The sequence below is a fragment of the Nothobranchius furzeri genome, chromosome 14, assembly GCF_043380555.1.
Source record: "Nothobranchius furzeri strain GRZ-AD chromosome 14, NfurGRZ-RIMD1, whole genome shotgun sequence".
Taxonomy (NCBI): domain Eukaryota; kingdom Metazoa; phylum Chordata; class Actinopteri; order Cyprinodontiformes; family Nothobranchiidae; genus Nothobranchius; species Nothobranchius furzeri.
In genome coordinates, this window is record NC_091754.1 from 14,536,351 (window position 1) to 14,550,869 (window position 14,519).

The 14,519-nt window shown below is 43.9% G+C and overlaps 1 protein-coding gene across 4 annotated transcripts in view; it reads left to right on the top strand.

Annotated features, from left to right (window-relative positions):
- Positions 1 to 12,189: 12,189 nt before the first annotated feature.
- The window catches only part of LOC107390185 (neuropilin-2), a 113,787-nt gene continuing 111,457 nt past the window's right edge, over positions 12,190 to 14,519 (top strand). For all 4 annotated transcript variants that reach the window (XM_015966754.3, XM_015966755.3, XM_070543936.1 and 1 more), the window contains exon 1: positions 12,190 to 12,484. In XM_015966754.3, the coding sequence (XP_015822240.1) occupies positions 12,409 to 12,484 (76 nt within the window). In that variant the 5' untranslated portion in view covers positions 12,190 to 12,408. The remainder of the gene's footprint in view (positions 12,485 to 14,519) is intronic.

The following is a 14,519-nucleotide window of genomic DNA, read 5'->3' on the forward strand; positions in this document are numbered from 1 at the left end:
GTGGCCGGCCTCAGCCTTAGAGATAGGGTGAGGAGCTTGGACCTTCGGTAGGGACTCGGAGTAGAACCGCTGCTCCTCTGGATCGAAAGGAGTCAGTTGAGGTGGTTTTGGCATCTGGTCAGGATGCCTCCTGGACGCCTCCCTGGGGAGGTGTTTCGGGCCTGTCCTACCGGCAGGAGGCCCCTGGGTCGACCCAGGACACGTTGGAGAGTTTACATCTCCAATCTGGTTCGGGAACGCCTTGGGGTCCTGCCGGAGGAACTGGTGGAGGTGGCCGGGGAGAGGACGGTCTGGAGCTCCCTAGTCGGGATGCTGCCCCCGCGACCCGGACCCGGATAAGCGGAGGAAGACGACAACGATGATATATATATATATATATATATATATATATATATATATATATATATATGTATATATATATATATCTGTATATAGATATATATATATATAAATGAATTTGAAGAAAAAGTATATCAAAGGTACATGTACACATAGGCAGGAATCTAGTATTGTATCATCCGACCACTAAAAACGAAAAACTTGGGTTCGAGAACGATGCAACATACTGTAAGGGACACGGACATACTATGAAAATCTGGTATTGAAGCCATACTGAGTATTGCACTGTTGTTCTTGTGTACCAGGATAATGCCAGTACAGCTTAAACTAAGGAGTTCAACACTTACTGCAGAGGGGATACGTTACATCTGGGATGTCTCAGTCTGCCTCTGAAGGAACTGTCTATGGTTTCCACAGTGGAATGCAGTGGGTGGTAGGGTCTTTTTTTTTTAAAGATGGAGGTCTTCTTCACCAGCATCCTCCTTTCACACTTCTCCTCAACTATATCCAGTGGGCAGCTCAGATCTGAGCTAGCTGTGTGAATTAACTTGCTCAGTCTCTTCCTGTCCCGGTCAGAGTTGCCTACACCCCAACAGACCACAGCAACAACAGAGCGATAAAAGGATTTTAGCAGCTGGGAACTAACTCTGAAGGACCTCAGCCTCTTCAGGAGGTGGAAGCGGCTTGGGCCCTTCTTATACAGAGCGCCTGTGTTGTGGGACCAGTTCAGTTTGCTGTTGAGGTGAACACCCAGGTACTTAAAGGTATCCACCACCTCAATGCCTGCTCCCTGGATGTGTACCGGTGAGTGAGGAGGAGTGTTTCTCTGGAAGTCAATCACCATTTCCTTTACTGGTGTTCAAGCGAAGGTGGTTACGCTCACACCAGTTCACAAAGTCCATTTGAGACAATAATTGAAACTTAAACCATAAAAAGTTTTAAGTTTCAAACCAGAAAGCTCTGTTTTCTAGAAAAGATGCGTAGAATGTATGAAATACATGAGTTCACACACACACACACACACACACACACACACACACACACACACACACACACACAATCAAACTCTAAGTCTCAAGTCTCGTGATTTCCTCATGATTGATTATTATGGAAATCTGAAAACTGCAGGTGCTAAATCTACCAGGAAATGGGATTTCACTGGGAATATTCCATCCATCCCTCCATCCATCCCTTATCCTCTCCTCCTCACCAGACGGAGGAAGAACAAGTGGGATATTTTTCCAGTAAGCATTTGTTCCTCCCTCCTTTCCCCCAATCCTCCTCCCATCCACATATCCCTTTATCTTTGCCAGACTGCGAAAATAGGATTTTCCCTGGAAGAAACTCCAATTATTATATCACTTCCCCTCCTTCTGGTCCCTTTTCCATCTCCTTCCTCCTCCTCCTATAAATAGACACCTACAACAACAAATGTACATTTGCTCACAGGCAACTCCCTCCCGAATTCACACCATCAACACGGTAATCCCCCAAGTTAGTTATGTTTGCATGTTGGTTACAAGACGATGGAGGTCATTTAGGGCATGTGCATTTTCAGCACAGCTTCTAGACAGATGGCATCCTGTCTGCAACTTAGTGAAATAACCTTTGCATCATTATACAGGTAATGAGTTTATAAAACTTTTGATTATTTCAATTTAGTACTTTATTCTAATCATAAAATCCTTTGGCTCTCTTTAAGATCAATGGCGGTACTTTCAATTCATCAGATCACACTAATGCAGCTGGATTACACATTATAAATTACAAAGTCATTGAATTAGCAGCAAACATTGTCAGTAGCTGCTATTTCAACATTTCTAGCAGAAAAGGTGAAAAAAGGTTCGATTTAAGGTGAAGGACACTCATTTTGCAGCGGTCCCTGTTAGGAATGAATGCCTTGCAGGCCGTACCCAGGGTAAAAAAATGCCCAGAGGCGCCTGGATCAACACGGACTAGTCTGCTGTAGCAGAGAGTAGTGCAGCATGACGGGATTTGGAGTTATTTCCTGATATCTGGACATCTCGCCTCAGACTGGCTAACAGAAACCCAACTCTGGATGTTTTATCTCCACCAATAACACAAGCCTGGAGAAGCTTCTGCAGTGTAGTTGCTAATGCTAATGGTTAGCTTCTGCTAACCAAGATGTTCTCTGTTGTCTTCTGGATGCTGACAGACAGCAGACCAAGGTGAGTGATAGAAATTCATATCTCACGTGTCACCATCAGAAGCTAACTCAGGAGATAGGTGTAGGAGACTATTCTCATGTTTAGCCTGCATGAAGAATTCAGAGCGACCGATCATAATCAGAAATAATAACTCAAATTATTTCTGTATTCCACACGTTTAAAGCTGGCTGCAGTGCGAATCCAGAATGGGCTCAGAGAAGTGCAGAATCATCTCAGATTCGGCGGGCCAAAAGTGATGTGAAAGGGGAATTTATACCAAAGATGTGTTTTATGTTTGATGGAAAAAAATATAATTCTGAATTTTTCAACAAGCTTCTAAAATGTCTCACATTAACTTTTGAATTTTGTATTTTATTGTTTGGAAAAACACACCAGCGGGAAAAAATAAGATATATCTACTGAAAATAGTTCTTTTCCATCTTAGCCGACACCTTATCCGACATCTCACTCGTTTCGGACTACCTTCGGCTTTCTCTAATTTTTGTGAGGTGAGTCGATGGCTAAGCCATTTCTCAATTTCTCGGCTCTGCCTTCCCTTTCTTCCCTCTTCTCCCACTCTGCCTCTTCCTCCTCCTACTATTACTCCTTCCCCCCAAATCCTGTATTTGTGGTAGCATAAAGGTCAAAGTATTTTTCATTTCAGTCATCTATAGGAGATGGAAATGTCACCTGTGTTGTGTGTGAGCTTTAGTAAACCCTGAAACGGAGCTGTGGGAACAAGCCCAAAACCAAACATCATCTTTGCAACTATCAGTTTGCAGGTTTAATTAAATAAATTGTAGCCCGGACAAATGAGAGGCATTACAAAGGTTTAGAAAGTAAAAGTTTATTAATATTTTGATAAATTAAAGTTCACAAATAATAGTTGTGTTATTAAAAATGTTAATCTTAGAAAAGTATGTTCAAGATATAAGTGCATGTATGTGTTTTATTTTGTTTGTTAGAGGTATATGCGAGAAGTGTAATTTCCTATGCAGTGAGAGAGTCTTTGAAGGGAACGCAACGGTGAAAAGAAAAAAACGGAAAAAACTGAAAAAGGCCGGTAGAAGGAGAGAGAGAGAGAGTGAACGGGAAAGAGGGAGTGTGCTGGTTTTTGGATAAAAAAAAAAGAAAAGAAGTAATTTGTGATGTGGGTTGTCGGTGAGGGAATCCGCTCAAGAGTTTAAGTGCTAAGCAACAGGCAAAACATATTTAAGTTTCCACCCGAAGCTTTTGGACTGTTAGTACCGTTTGTTTAGCATTGCGAGATGCCAAGGAGAACCAGCTGATATAAGGACTATATGCTGCTGCTCGCTAACCCAGCTGGGCATAGCAGCTTGTAGAGTATCGTTACCGAAGAGGAAAACGACGGATCTGACCCAGATAGCACTCTTAGCCACCCGGAAGCGCTCAGAGGACCTCTGGCACCGTGGGGACCAAGAACCAGTGACTGAGTGTGGGCCACACACTTGGACTAATGGTGTCGGTACAAGATCTGCTCGGGTGCAAGATTGGCTCGGGGTCCATCAACTGCCGATGACATCAAAGTAGCTGGTTGGCTGAACATGAACCTTACGGAATTACGTAATCATGTTATGTTGTTATCACGTTATGTTGGTCCAGGCAAATCTTTCTGTTGGAAAGATGGACAACTTTTACAAAGAAATCCATCATTACCTCTTTGAAAATACACTTTTAGCATAGACAGGGTTTCTCTTACATAGGCGTAGCCGTGGCGGGCCGCCACGGCTGAAATCCCACCGCCACGCCTACAAGATCCCAAGTTTTTTTTTTTTTTTTTTGTTTGTTTTTTTGCGCTGTTTCCCGAAGAAGCAGCGGGAACTTCTATGTTGTCGCTAGTGATCACAGCCGGCAGGCAGCAAGGAGGAGCAGGCAGAGCAAGGTGAAGTTACAGCAAAAGTTACTGAGTTTAAAATTAGAAAGGTAGCAGTGGATACAATGCTTTTTGGTTTACATGTTTCAGTAGCATTAAGATAAACGAGTGTTGACGATCTTGCCAGGTTTCCTCCCCCCACCACTTATTCATGTAAAATGTATTTATATTTTCATGTCTGACTTTAACTGCATCTAATACTGTATTACGGCGTGAGCGCAACAGCGACAACTTAAGATCGATGTGTGAGCAGCCTGAGAGGTCGGATGTTTTCATCGGAACCCTTAAAACCTCCAGCAGGCTACGCTGCACTATTGACGTGTTAGCGCGTGGCGCTAACAACTTAGCAACGTGACATGTCTTGGAGAAAGCGTAAAAACACGTTGGACACTTCTTCTGAAGCGGGAAAATAACACCTCTTCTTAAGCAGAGCACGACGTCGCCTCGACTGAGCTCGATAACATTGACCCAGCACAGCCACTGGGTCGTTGGAGCTGCCCCGTGACTGCCTGATGGAAAACCAGCGGGTTTCATCAGACTCGTAAAGATTCTTGTTTTTGCTGGGGACCCCCTGTATTTTACCGCTCCTGCAGTCTTCCCCTATTAACATTTAAAACGATTCTGTAAATTCCGTGTATCAATAGAAAAAATCTCTGCCTCTGCCAGCTGCAGTAAATGTAGTCTCCAAATAATAAATAAGAGGTGCATTCATCTGTGTATCTCCTTCGATCCGCATTTGTGATATTCTCAGCACCAGAACAGTGAAGCAAAGAAAGATTCCTGAGTTTGTTAGTAATTTTATTTATCAGGTGCATCTGACCTGTTCTATTTTTCTCTGATCAAATCAGTGCTTCTATGGGTTGTCTCCAATCTGCGCTGGAAATTTTTACTTTATTTAGAGACGTGTCATAATTTATCTGGCAGAAGGTACCCTGCTTTTATTTTATTTCGCTCACAGTAGCGAAGAACAAGTTTTCTACAAGCACAAGGATTAAAACAGGCCTGCAACGTAGCATCGGTTTGGGGTTTGCCAGCTTTAGATTCAGTTAATGAATGCTACGTACTGTTGGACTATTACAGTTGGTGCATATCCTGCGTGTGAATTTTGTGGTTTGGACATTAAGAGCCTGATATTTATTCTACTTATAATTTAATTTAATAAAGGGGGTTTAGTGTGTTCACATTCTACCTGGTGTTAAATAATAATTGAGTTTGTGTCTCCGTAAAAGAGTGTGTACGTCCAAAAGTATATTACCTGAGAGGTAATTATAGGATAGATATAGAACAAGTTGTTAGAACCCAGAGCCCACTCAAGTAATTCCTGACATAAGAAGGGCTACAAAATCATTGATCAGAGGTAGATAAACTTCTGTTTTTGCTTCTGAAGAGTTTATTTTAACTTGAGTACAAGGAAACAGTCATATCATATCCCCCAAGATTACAGCCTAGATCAGCCCACAGAGACTGTCGATGACAAACTGTTCATATCTTTCTGGTTCAAGAAAGGCAAAGGGCAGCTTAAAGTCTGATTTTACTGAATGCATTTGAAGGAAAGACCCATCACCAGTAACAAAAATGGCAAAAGGATGCAAGAAAACCACTAATTGGACAGAAGAAAGCCTGATAAGGAGTGATGAGCCTAATGCAGAGCAGGTGTGATGATTACCAAACGAGATGCTGGTGTGCAGGAGGAGCTGGATCAAAAGACCAAGGCCTAGTCCACACGTAGCCGGGGTTTTTTAAAAACGAATATCCGCCCCTCCAAAAACTTGCATCCACACCACCGCGTTTTAAAAAACAAACTGTCCACACGTACCTGGATAAATACGTTGTTAAGGACATGCCAGACCTGTAGGCGGCAGTACTTCCCCCGTTCTTAACCTCGTCCTTCGTCTGTGGTCTTCCGCAAGGAGCAGTAATTCCGCTTGCAAAAACAAACAAGCAGAAAGCGCTTGGACAATTGATGGATCGGGTAGTGACAGAGCGCAGCTCTGAGGGCTTCCATGATGCCGGCTAGTGTAAACACAGGTTGCACACGTGATGTCAGCATTTTTTTGTCGCGGAAAGTGACGTTGCGGACCTTAAAACTCCGGTTTTTTCTGTCCACATGCAGACACCCAAAACGGAGAAAACGCAGATCTTCACTTTGGCCGGAGTTTTTAAAAAGATCCGTTTTCGTGTGAAAAAACTCCGTTTTCGTGTGGATGACAGGCCAAAACGTAGAAAAATATCTACGTTTTGGCAGATCCCCGGCTACGTGTGGACAGGGCCCAAAGCTACAGGTCAGTTTAACATCAACACACAAAACATTATGCAATTTAAATCAGACAGAACAGAGATGGAGAATAACAGGTCAGTGGTAGAAAAAAGGTCTCTGAAGTGGAGGTACATTGTGCAGAAAGTAAGATGTAGGAAGTGAATGAAACTAAAGAAAGAGGCTGCAGATGCTGTAATGTGACACAGGACCCCCCCCCCCCCCCCCATCTCACACACACACACACCCTTCACACACTCATACAGTTTGTTTAATGAGCTCTCTGAGAGGTTAGAGGCCATTTAATCAGCATTAGGTTTCCTGACCCCTCCTGTTATCATGATCGGATGTCTCTGTGGCCCGGTGGGGTTTTGCGTGTGTGTTTGGTGAAGTCGTTAGTGATAACACTATCAGCTAGTGTCATCGAACAACAGTTTCCGCCCACAAAAAACAAACAAAAAAGACAAAACAAAGTCCTTTCTGCTGGCAAAGGTCCACTCCTCCAACACAACTCGGATTTCTCCTCAAGGCTGCCTCTGTTGATCATGTGATTGGAGAGAGAAAAAGAATAGGTGTTCATCTTAATGATGAAAGTGTGTGTGTGTGTGTGTGTGTGTGTGTGTGTGTGTGTGTGTGTGTGTTTTCAACAAATTTGTTATGTTAAAAGAGAAAGGGTCCATCCAGTTCAGTCGTCTCAAAAATTGGAGGATGCTGGATTGTCCTGAACTCTCTCAAGCTGTGATCTTCAGCTGTTGGTGAGGAGATTCACAGCTGACTGTGAAGCCACTGGGATGAAGGTCAAAAGGGTGGATTTCCAATTCCGGGTCAGGGACGAGGTCCTACCTCAGGTGGAGGAGTTTCGGTATCTCGGAGTGGAAGTGGGAACAGAAGATCAACATGCTTAATGGGGCCAAACTGGTCTGTTGTGGTGAAGAAAAGAGTTTACTCACCTTCACTTATATTTTATACTTTAAATTTCACCTAAATTGAGTTATTAACTAAAGGTTCTTGCCATTCTTTCGATTTTTATTCCCCTCATCTAAAAAAAGATATTCCTTTGAAATCTGCTTCACACACACGTACTATTTCAATTACAAGACTGTGGAGTCGTTTACAAAGTCGCTGTGACATCTCTGCACAAGCTGCCGTTTCCCTGTTGAGAAACACTAAGCTGCTAACTGCTGCTGCTGTGCTACCAGCTGAGTGAAACATCAAGGGAGGGCATCCTTATCTACCAGCACAGAGGGGCAATGCGACAGCAAACCTCATACAAGACATTAGGACGGAGAGACAGGATGGACAACTGGACGGGGCGATTAGCGCACATGCAGTCGGTTCATTAGGTCTGAACCTCAAATACCGTCCCCTTCTGTCTTCTGTCAAACATTGCTCATATTTTTCTCCTTATTTCTCCAAATGCTGATCTTTCAACTTAAAGACTAGATGGAACAAAAGTGGTCTTGTGAATGACTCAAAATACAACCTTAATGTCTTCTCAAATACAGAAGACGTGGTTTTGTCCTTGTAGTGCCACCAGCTTATGTCTCATGAGATGGAGAATTTAGGGATGTTTTACACCTGGATTAAAAAAAACACCTCTGGGACATTGCTAACAGCTTTTGAGCTATAAATGAAAACAAGAACAATTTGTTCTGTGATTGAGGGAATAAAGCAGGAAAAAAGGGAGACAGAAGTTTTGGATGGAGACAGTCTGGACCGTTGGATTAGAAAGAGAGCCGCCTCTCCTCTCAAGCTCTGACAAAATACTGTGATCTCCCAACACTGAAGAATCTCTGTGTGTGTGTGTGTGTGTGTGTGTGTGTGTGTGTGTGTGTGTGTGTGTGTGTGTGTGTGTGTGTGTGTGTGTGTGTGTGTGTGTGTGTGTGTGTGTGTGTGTTGTGTATAAATGTGTCGATCTCCATCACCTCGCTGTCCTTGCTAATAGCTGAGCGGACATCCCACAGGCTGTACTGTGATCAGTGCTGCTCTCCTGTGCACCCACACAAGCTCCAGAGCGGTGTGTGAGTGCAACACACACACACACACACACACACACACACACACACACACACACACACATATTTATAATTTAGCTGAACCCGACATAAATGCAATCATTCTATAGGAGATGGATGCACACACAAATATTTAGTTTCTGGGTCTGAACAGGAATGAAATGCAGGTTCAAATGTGGGAGTTTTGTGTGAAATTCTATGGATAAGGTTCAAAAATGTTTTTATTTGGAGTAAGTGTGTTCTCCCCCTGCATGCATGGGTTTCTCCAGGTTTGTTTTCCAAAAACATGCACATTCAGGATTTTTGGAGACTGTAAATAGTTCCAAAATATAACTGAGTGTGTGTCTAGTTGTCTCTGTGATGGACTGTGACCATTCCAGGTTGCCCTGCAGGCACCGTCTCCCCACGACCCTGCAGAGGATTCAGCGGTTCAGAGAATGACTGAATGAGAGAGAAGTCAAGTATGTTGGGGTGAGAGTAAACCCTTTTAGACTCGCTGGAGTCCGATGATGTCAACAGGTTGAAAGTCACACCCAAACAAAAACAAAATGTAAACCCAGAGCTCTGACAGCGTTCAAGCTCACATCTCTTCTCACTTTGGGACATTCGAGCACCTGCACAAACACTTATTGAAGGGCAGACACACAAATGAAAAGAGGATGATGGATGGAGAGCTGCTGGTCTGATTTGGTCCCCTAAAAATAAAAATAAAAAACCAGGGAGGTTCAGCGGAGACCAGCGTGATAAACCTGAAGATGGTTGGCCGTCTGTGCAAAAGGCTGAGATTCCAGTGTACTGCACCGTGTCTCCCGTTCCACATTTATGGGAGAGAAACCAAAATATGATATAAAACTGAACTGGAAACACAAGAACAGAGGAAACAACATCACTGGTTAGAGAAAAAAAAACAACCTCCAAACAAAATCAGGTGACAAAAGAGAGATTTTAGGAAAAATAACTTAAATAAGAAGGAATATGATTTAAATATTAAAATCATTCATCCGTTCAGCCAAACCAGCAGAGGAGGGGCTGAATGTTTTCACAGCGTGGACGGATTCACTTTTACTTGTCGACAAGAAAATTCTTCTCTCGACGCAAAGCATGGATCACCTTTCCCTCTGCTGGCTTCACAGCGTTGTTAAAGCAATTCTTTTGATTTAAAAAAAGCCGCACAGCATTTGGTCATTCAGCCAAAACTCAGAAAAACGGAAAAAATTTAGGATTTGTCATGAAATGTGAATCAACAAATTTGAAATTTAACCTTTCATTGAATCGTTTCTTGTGATTTTGTAGTGTTTTCATTTTTTTTGGGGTAGCTGCAGGAAAAAGATACAGTTCTGAAAATAAGGAGCAGTAAGGGAGGTTCACTACTGATGTGTCAGAAAAAAAAGTGTAGTTTTATTACAGATCTGTATCGAAGAGGGGTGGGCAGTCCCGATCCTCGACAGCCACAATCCAGCATGTTCTAGTTGTTCTCTGCTTGATCACACCTGGTTTGAGTTGTTGGCGACTAACAGGCTTTTGCGGAGCTTGATGCACGGCTGAACAAGTCATTCAACCAGGAACCAGGTGTGCTGGAGCAGGAAAACCACTAAAACATGCTGCATAGTGGCCCTTTAGAACCAGGATTGCCCACCCCTGGTAAAGGAGATAAAATCCAAATAAGAGAGCCCAAAGATGTGCAGAAACGACAGCATGAAAAGAAGCCGGTGAGGAAGAAGAGGATGAAGAGGTCACACCAAAGCCAGCCTGAACAGAGCTGCTCTCTAACAGAGACACTGATCTCAGGCGTGCACATTAGAGGAGACTATTTCTAAATAATCTCATTGCAAATTGAAATGTCTAGCCTACTGCTCAAAGGTTTGGGATTACTAGGAGAAAATTTGATTTTAAAGTAAAATAAGAAACCATCTTGAAACGTGACGTTTCCACTAACGAGGAGTGAGGTTTCAGATTATCACACGAACCCTCGGTGCGCTCATCACTTGACAGATTCCAGAGGAGCAGGGTGGCTTTGGTTTCAGCGGGGAGAGACGGGACGGAGGCAGCAGGAGGGGTGAGTGAAGCGGGTCACAGAGGTCACAGAGGAACCCGCCATGGGGAAGGAGTTGGGTTAACAGCTGCTCCGGCAACACACACAAATCCACCGTGGAGAAATAGAAATTCGAATGGGTTTGTACCTGTCCAGCGAATTGTTGGCCTCTTTCAGAAAACACTCCACAAAAGTTCAAGGATCTATAAATAATCTGATGTGAGCAAAGATCACAGCTGGTGATTACCCCCTCAGCCATAAAGGAGTTTTCCTCCCATGAGACCTCGAGGATGGACGTGATTCTGTTTTACTGAGCGGTCAGCCCTGAGCGCCGCTGTATCATTACGGCCTCTGCGTGTGCATAGATGTGAGCAGGGTGTGCCTTGGGAAGGCAGCGCCAGAGCTGAGGCTGGTTTAGTTTTGACAGACCACAAGCTTTGGAGTTGCTGAAACACACCTCCCACTGACAGACTCCCATATTACACTGCTGCTGGGAGAACAAGCAGGAAAAAAGGAAGCAAAGTGTTTTTGGTAATGAGAGAGTGAAGCTGTAGCTTTGAGCTCAAAATGGATTTTAGTAACAGACATCCATGTGTTTGCATCGTCCTGCTTGTAATCCCCCACCTTGTGTCCATGTCTTTGTAGCAGAGCTGGATAAGTCTCGCAGGAAAGTTCTGCTTTAGTCCATCAAAGTGTTTTGGAAAGCGGATCCTTCCATATTTCCCCCAAACCAGCAGCTCTTAATATATTTTATGGCATGGATCTCCTCCCTTACTCTTTTCTCCACAGCTGCGGATGGAGAGGAGAAATCAAACAGAAAAGTGAAGGAAGAGGACGGTTTGATTCAAGAAATCAGAAGATGAAGCTGCTCTTTAATCAGTGAGGGGCCATGGAGGTGGGTCGAGGTGCCTACTGTAATCCGATCCACGCTCATGCGCACGGCGTGCACGCACACCGAGGCAGGGGGATTGAGTGAGCTGTCCTGCTCGCTGACACAAACCCGGCGGAGATCGGAGGGGAAGGAAGGATTGAGCGCACTGCCGGAGCCTGCAGGGAGGTGGAGCGGACAAAACGCACGGCTTTCTGAACGGAGACCGGAGCAGAAGCCACGTTTTTAGCATCTCTAACGCACGCAAACCGGATCTGCCTCTCAACCAGACATGCCTCTTGACCCGGAGAGCTAACAGCTGCTGAGGCAGAAAGAGGAAACAAACATTTTCAGCTCTTTAAATAAAAAAAAATGCGCTCCTCACGAAGAGACTTCTGAAAGGAGATTTGGATCGATTCAAGAAGGAAAGATACTTTTTCTGTTTCTAAACTTCTTTGCGCATCTGTGACGATTCTACCAAGTGTTATTTCTCACTAATTAGTCATTTCCATTAAATGTGTACCGCGCGCGACAGTTGCGCGCGAACTCCGCGCTCCGCAATGGATTTGGTGCGATTAGAACTGAGTTAGCAGTTGAAATTACGCTGATTCCAGAACATTTTTGTTTTTTTACACATAAAGAAGCAACTCACATCAACTGTAAACCTGGGTCATATTCTGGGAGAGCCGCAACCCGGCGTTTGGATTGCGCTCTCTGGTAGCGTTGCGCTTAAAGGGAGAAGGGGACAGGAGAGTGGAACTGCAGCTTCAGATAAAACCAAATAAAACCCACCAGTAGGAGAGGACGTGGTTTTTTGTACCCGCACCTGGAGGAAAAGATGGATTTACTCGTTTGGTTCTGTGGATTTATTCTCTCGTGTCTTTTGCCTTGTTTAGTAAAAGCAGAGGAAGTGGGTAAGTTTGGCACGTTTGCTTCCCTCCTCAATCTGTTTTGTTTATTGGGGTTGAAATAAAAACATTCAATTGTGTTAATAAAATGTATTTAAGTTGTTTACACGAGCCTCAAATATGGCCAACGTGGTCCAGTTTATGCGCGTGAGACTCGGTGATTAGATTCGTGTCATCAGGAGGCTTCTCCGTGGTGGTGGGGTGTTCTCTTAACCCCCCTAAACGCACCAGAGCAGAGGGGTTGAGTTAAAAAATCGAGAATAAAACTAAAATCTGGTCAGGTGGTTTGTTCTGAGGAGGTTTCAGAGTGGATTCATCAGTCTGCGCTGCTGCGCTCAGCTCGTCCTATCATGGGATGCTGGCAGCGCTTCAGCAGGAACTCTTAACACCAAAGATGAACTTGTTTTACTGCCACTCTTCTGTTCTGAAGGGGATCATTTAATCAGAATTGTCAGTTTTTTCGTCCAGAGTTTGTGGCGAAACATTCCTCGACAGTTTTCCTGAAACCCTGGAAAGAATTCCCAAAAAGGGCAGAGATGTGATGTGGTGGCTGCGCTCTGGCGGGGTCCATATATGCCTCCTCCTAGCCTCACTCAGTTATTATCTGTGGCTTTTATGCGCGCTGCTTCCCGTGAGGGAAACTCCGCGTAAAAATCGGTGTTCTGTGCGTCTTTTTTTCCATCTTTACGCACAAGGAGAGCCACAAAGTGGTGAAGCGTTAGAGCACATTTAGTAAAACTTTGACAGCAGCTAGTTGGGATTCAAAGAGGGGGGTAAATGAGGAGCTGGTTGCATCCTGGGGTTTATTGATTTGGAGCTGCGTAAAGGGGACTTTGTGGATCTCATGACTCCAGTTAATCAGCGTATTTGGAGAGGCAGACATGTTTTTTCTGTTTTGTGCAGAAACTCAACTTAAACTCTAAATATTCAGAAAGTTTTCTTCCCACCATTTCCACTCATCTTTAACGCCCTAATGCTGTTTTTGAACCAATTTCTGCCAATTCTTCTGACTTGTTCTCATCTGTGTGCACAAATCAAGGTAATTCCTCAGGTGCTGTCAATGTATTTCATTCAGACACCTGTTGTTGTTCCTGAATATCTGCTGACAATAAGAAATCCTTCTTTTTTTAGTCAGAGGATTCCCTCCAGCTCTCCCCACCGGCACTCTGACTCTGACACTTTACTCTCAGCCTTGCAGGATGGAGCTTCCTCAGCACTAAACTTTCATAGATGCCTCTTCTTTGCTGTCTCTTGAGAGACAAGCGCGGGGAGAAGTGTGTGTGTGTGTTTGTGTGTGTGTGTGTGTGTGTGTGTGTGTGAGTCTATAGCAGAGATGGAAGTACAGAAGGAGGAAGCCGCAGAGACAGACACAGGGCTGGGAAGCTGGAAGAAGAAGGGAGCGAAACGGAAGAATGATTTTTTTAGCCTCGCTGTTTGATCCTGTTTCTTCTTTCAGTTTGATCACAGCTGTGTCTGGAAGGCAGATAAACGGACATAATTGGCCACTCAAGACCAGCTGTCTGCCTCTATGGTTGTCTCTGCTGAAATATGCTGGATGATGAAACAGGATTACCAGGAAACAGAGTTGGAAGAGTAAAATCCCCACAGATTGCATTAGACCTATTAGAGTTACTCTTTCATAAACTTAGAGCAATTTAAAAAAATCTGACACAGAAAGCACATTAGGAGGTTTCAACTCAAGATGCATGCTGCAAAATCAAACACCCCAAGTGTTTAATAGCCTCCAGCTTTACTCTTACATTACCCAGATGCAGGGTGGTGGAGTCTGCTTGCAATAATTAAATGTTACATCGGCGCAGGTCAGAGTGCTCTGTAAGCGTCAGTTGACCATCAGTGAAACAAATCTTCCATATCATTTGTTCTCTTAATGAGGTTGTGCCATCATTTTAGCTGGCTGCATCATGAAATGTCACAAACACAGTTCATTTAGATAATTGGGTCCAGTGAGGAAGAGCTTCATATGTCTTTAAAAACAAATTTTTCCTTCCAGTAACGAGAATTACTGGACAGCAAGACTTGA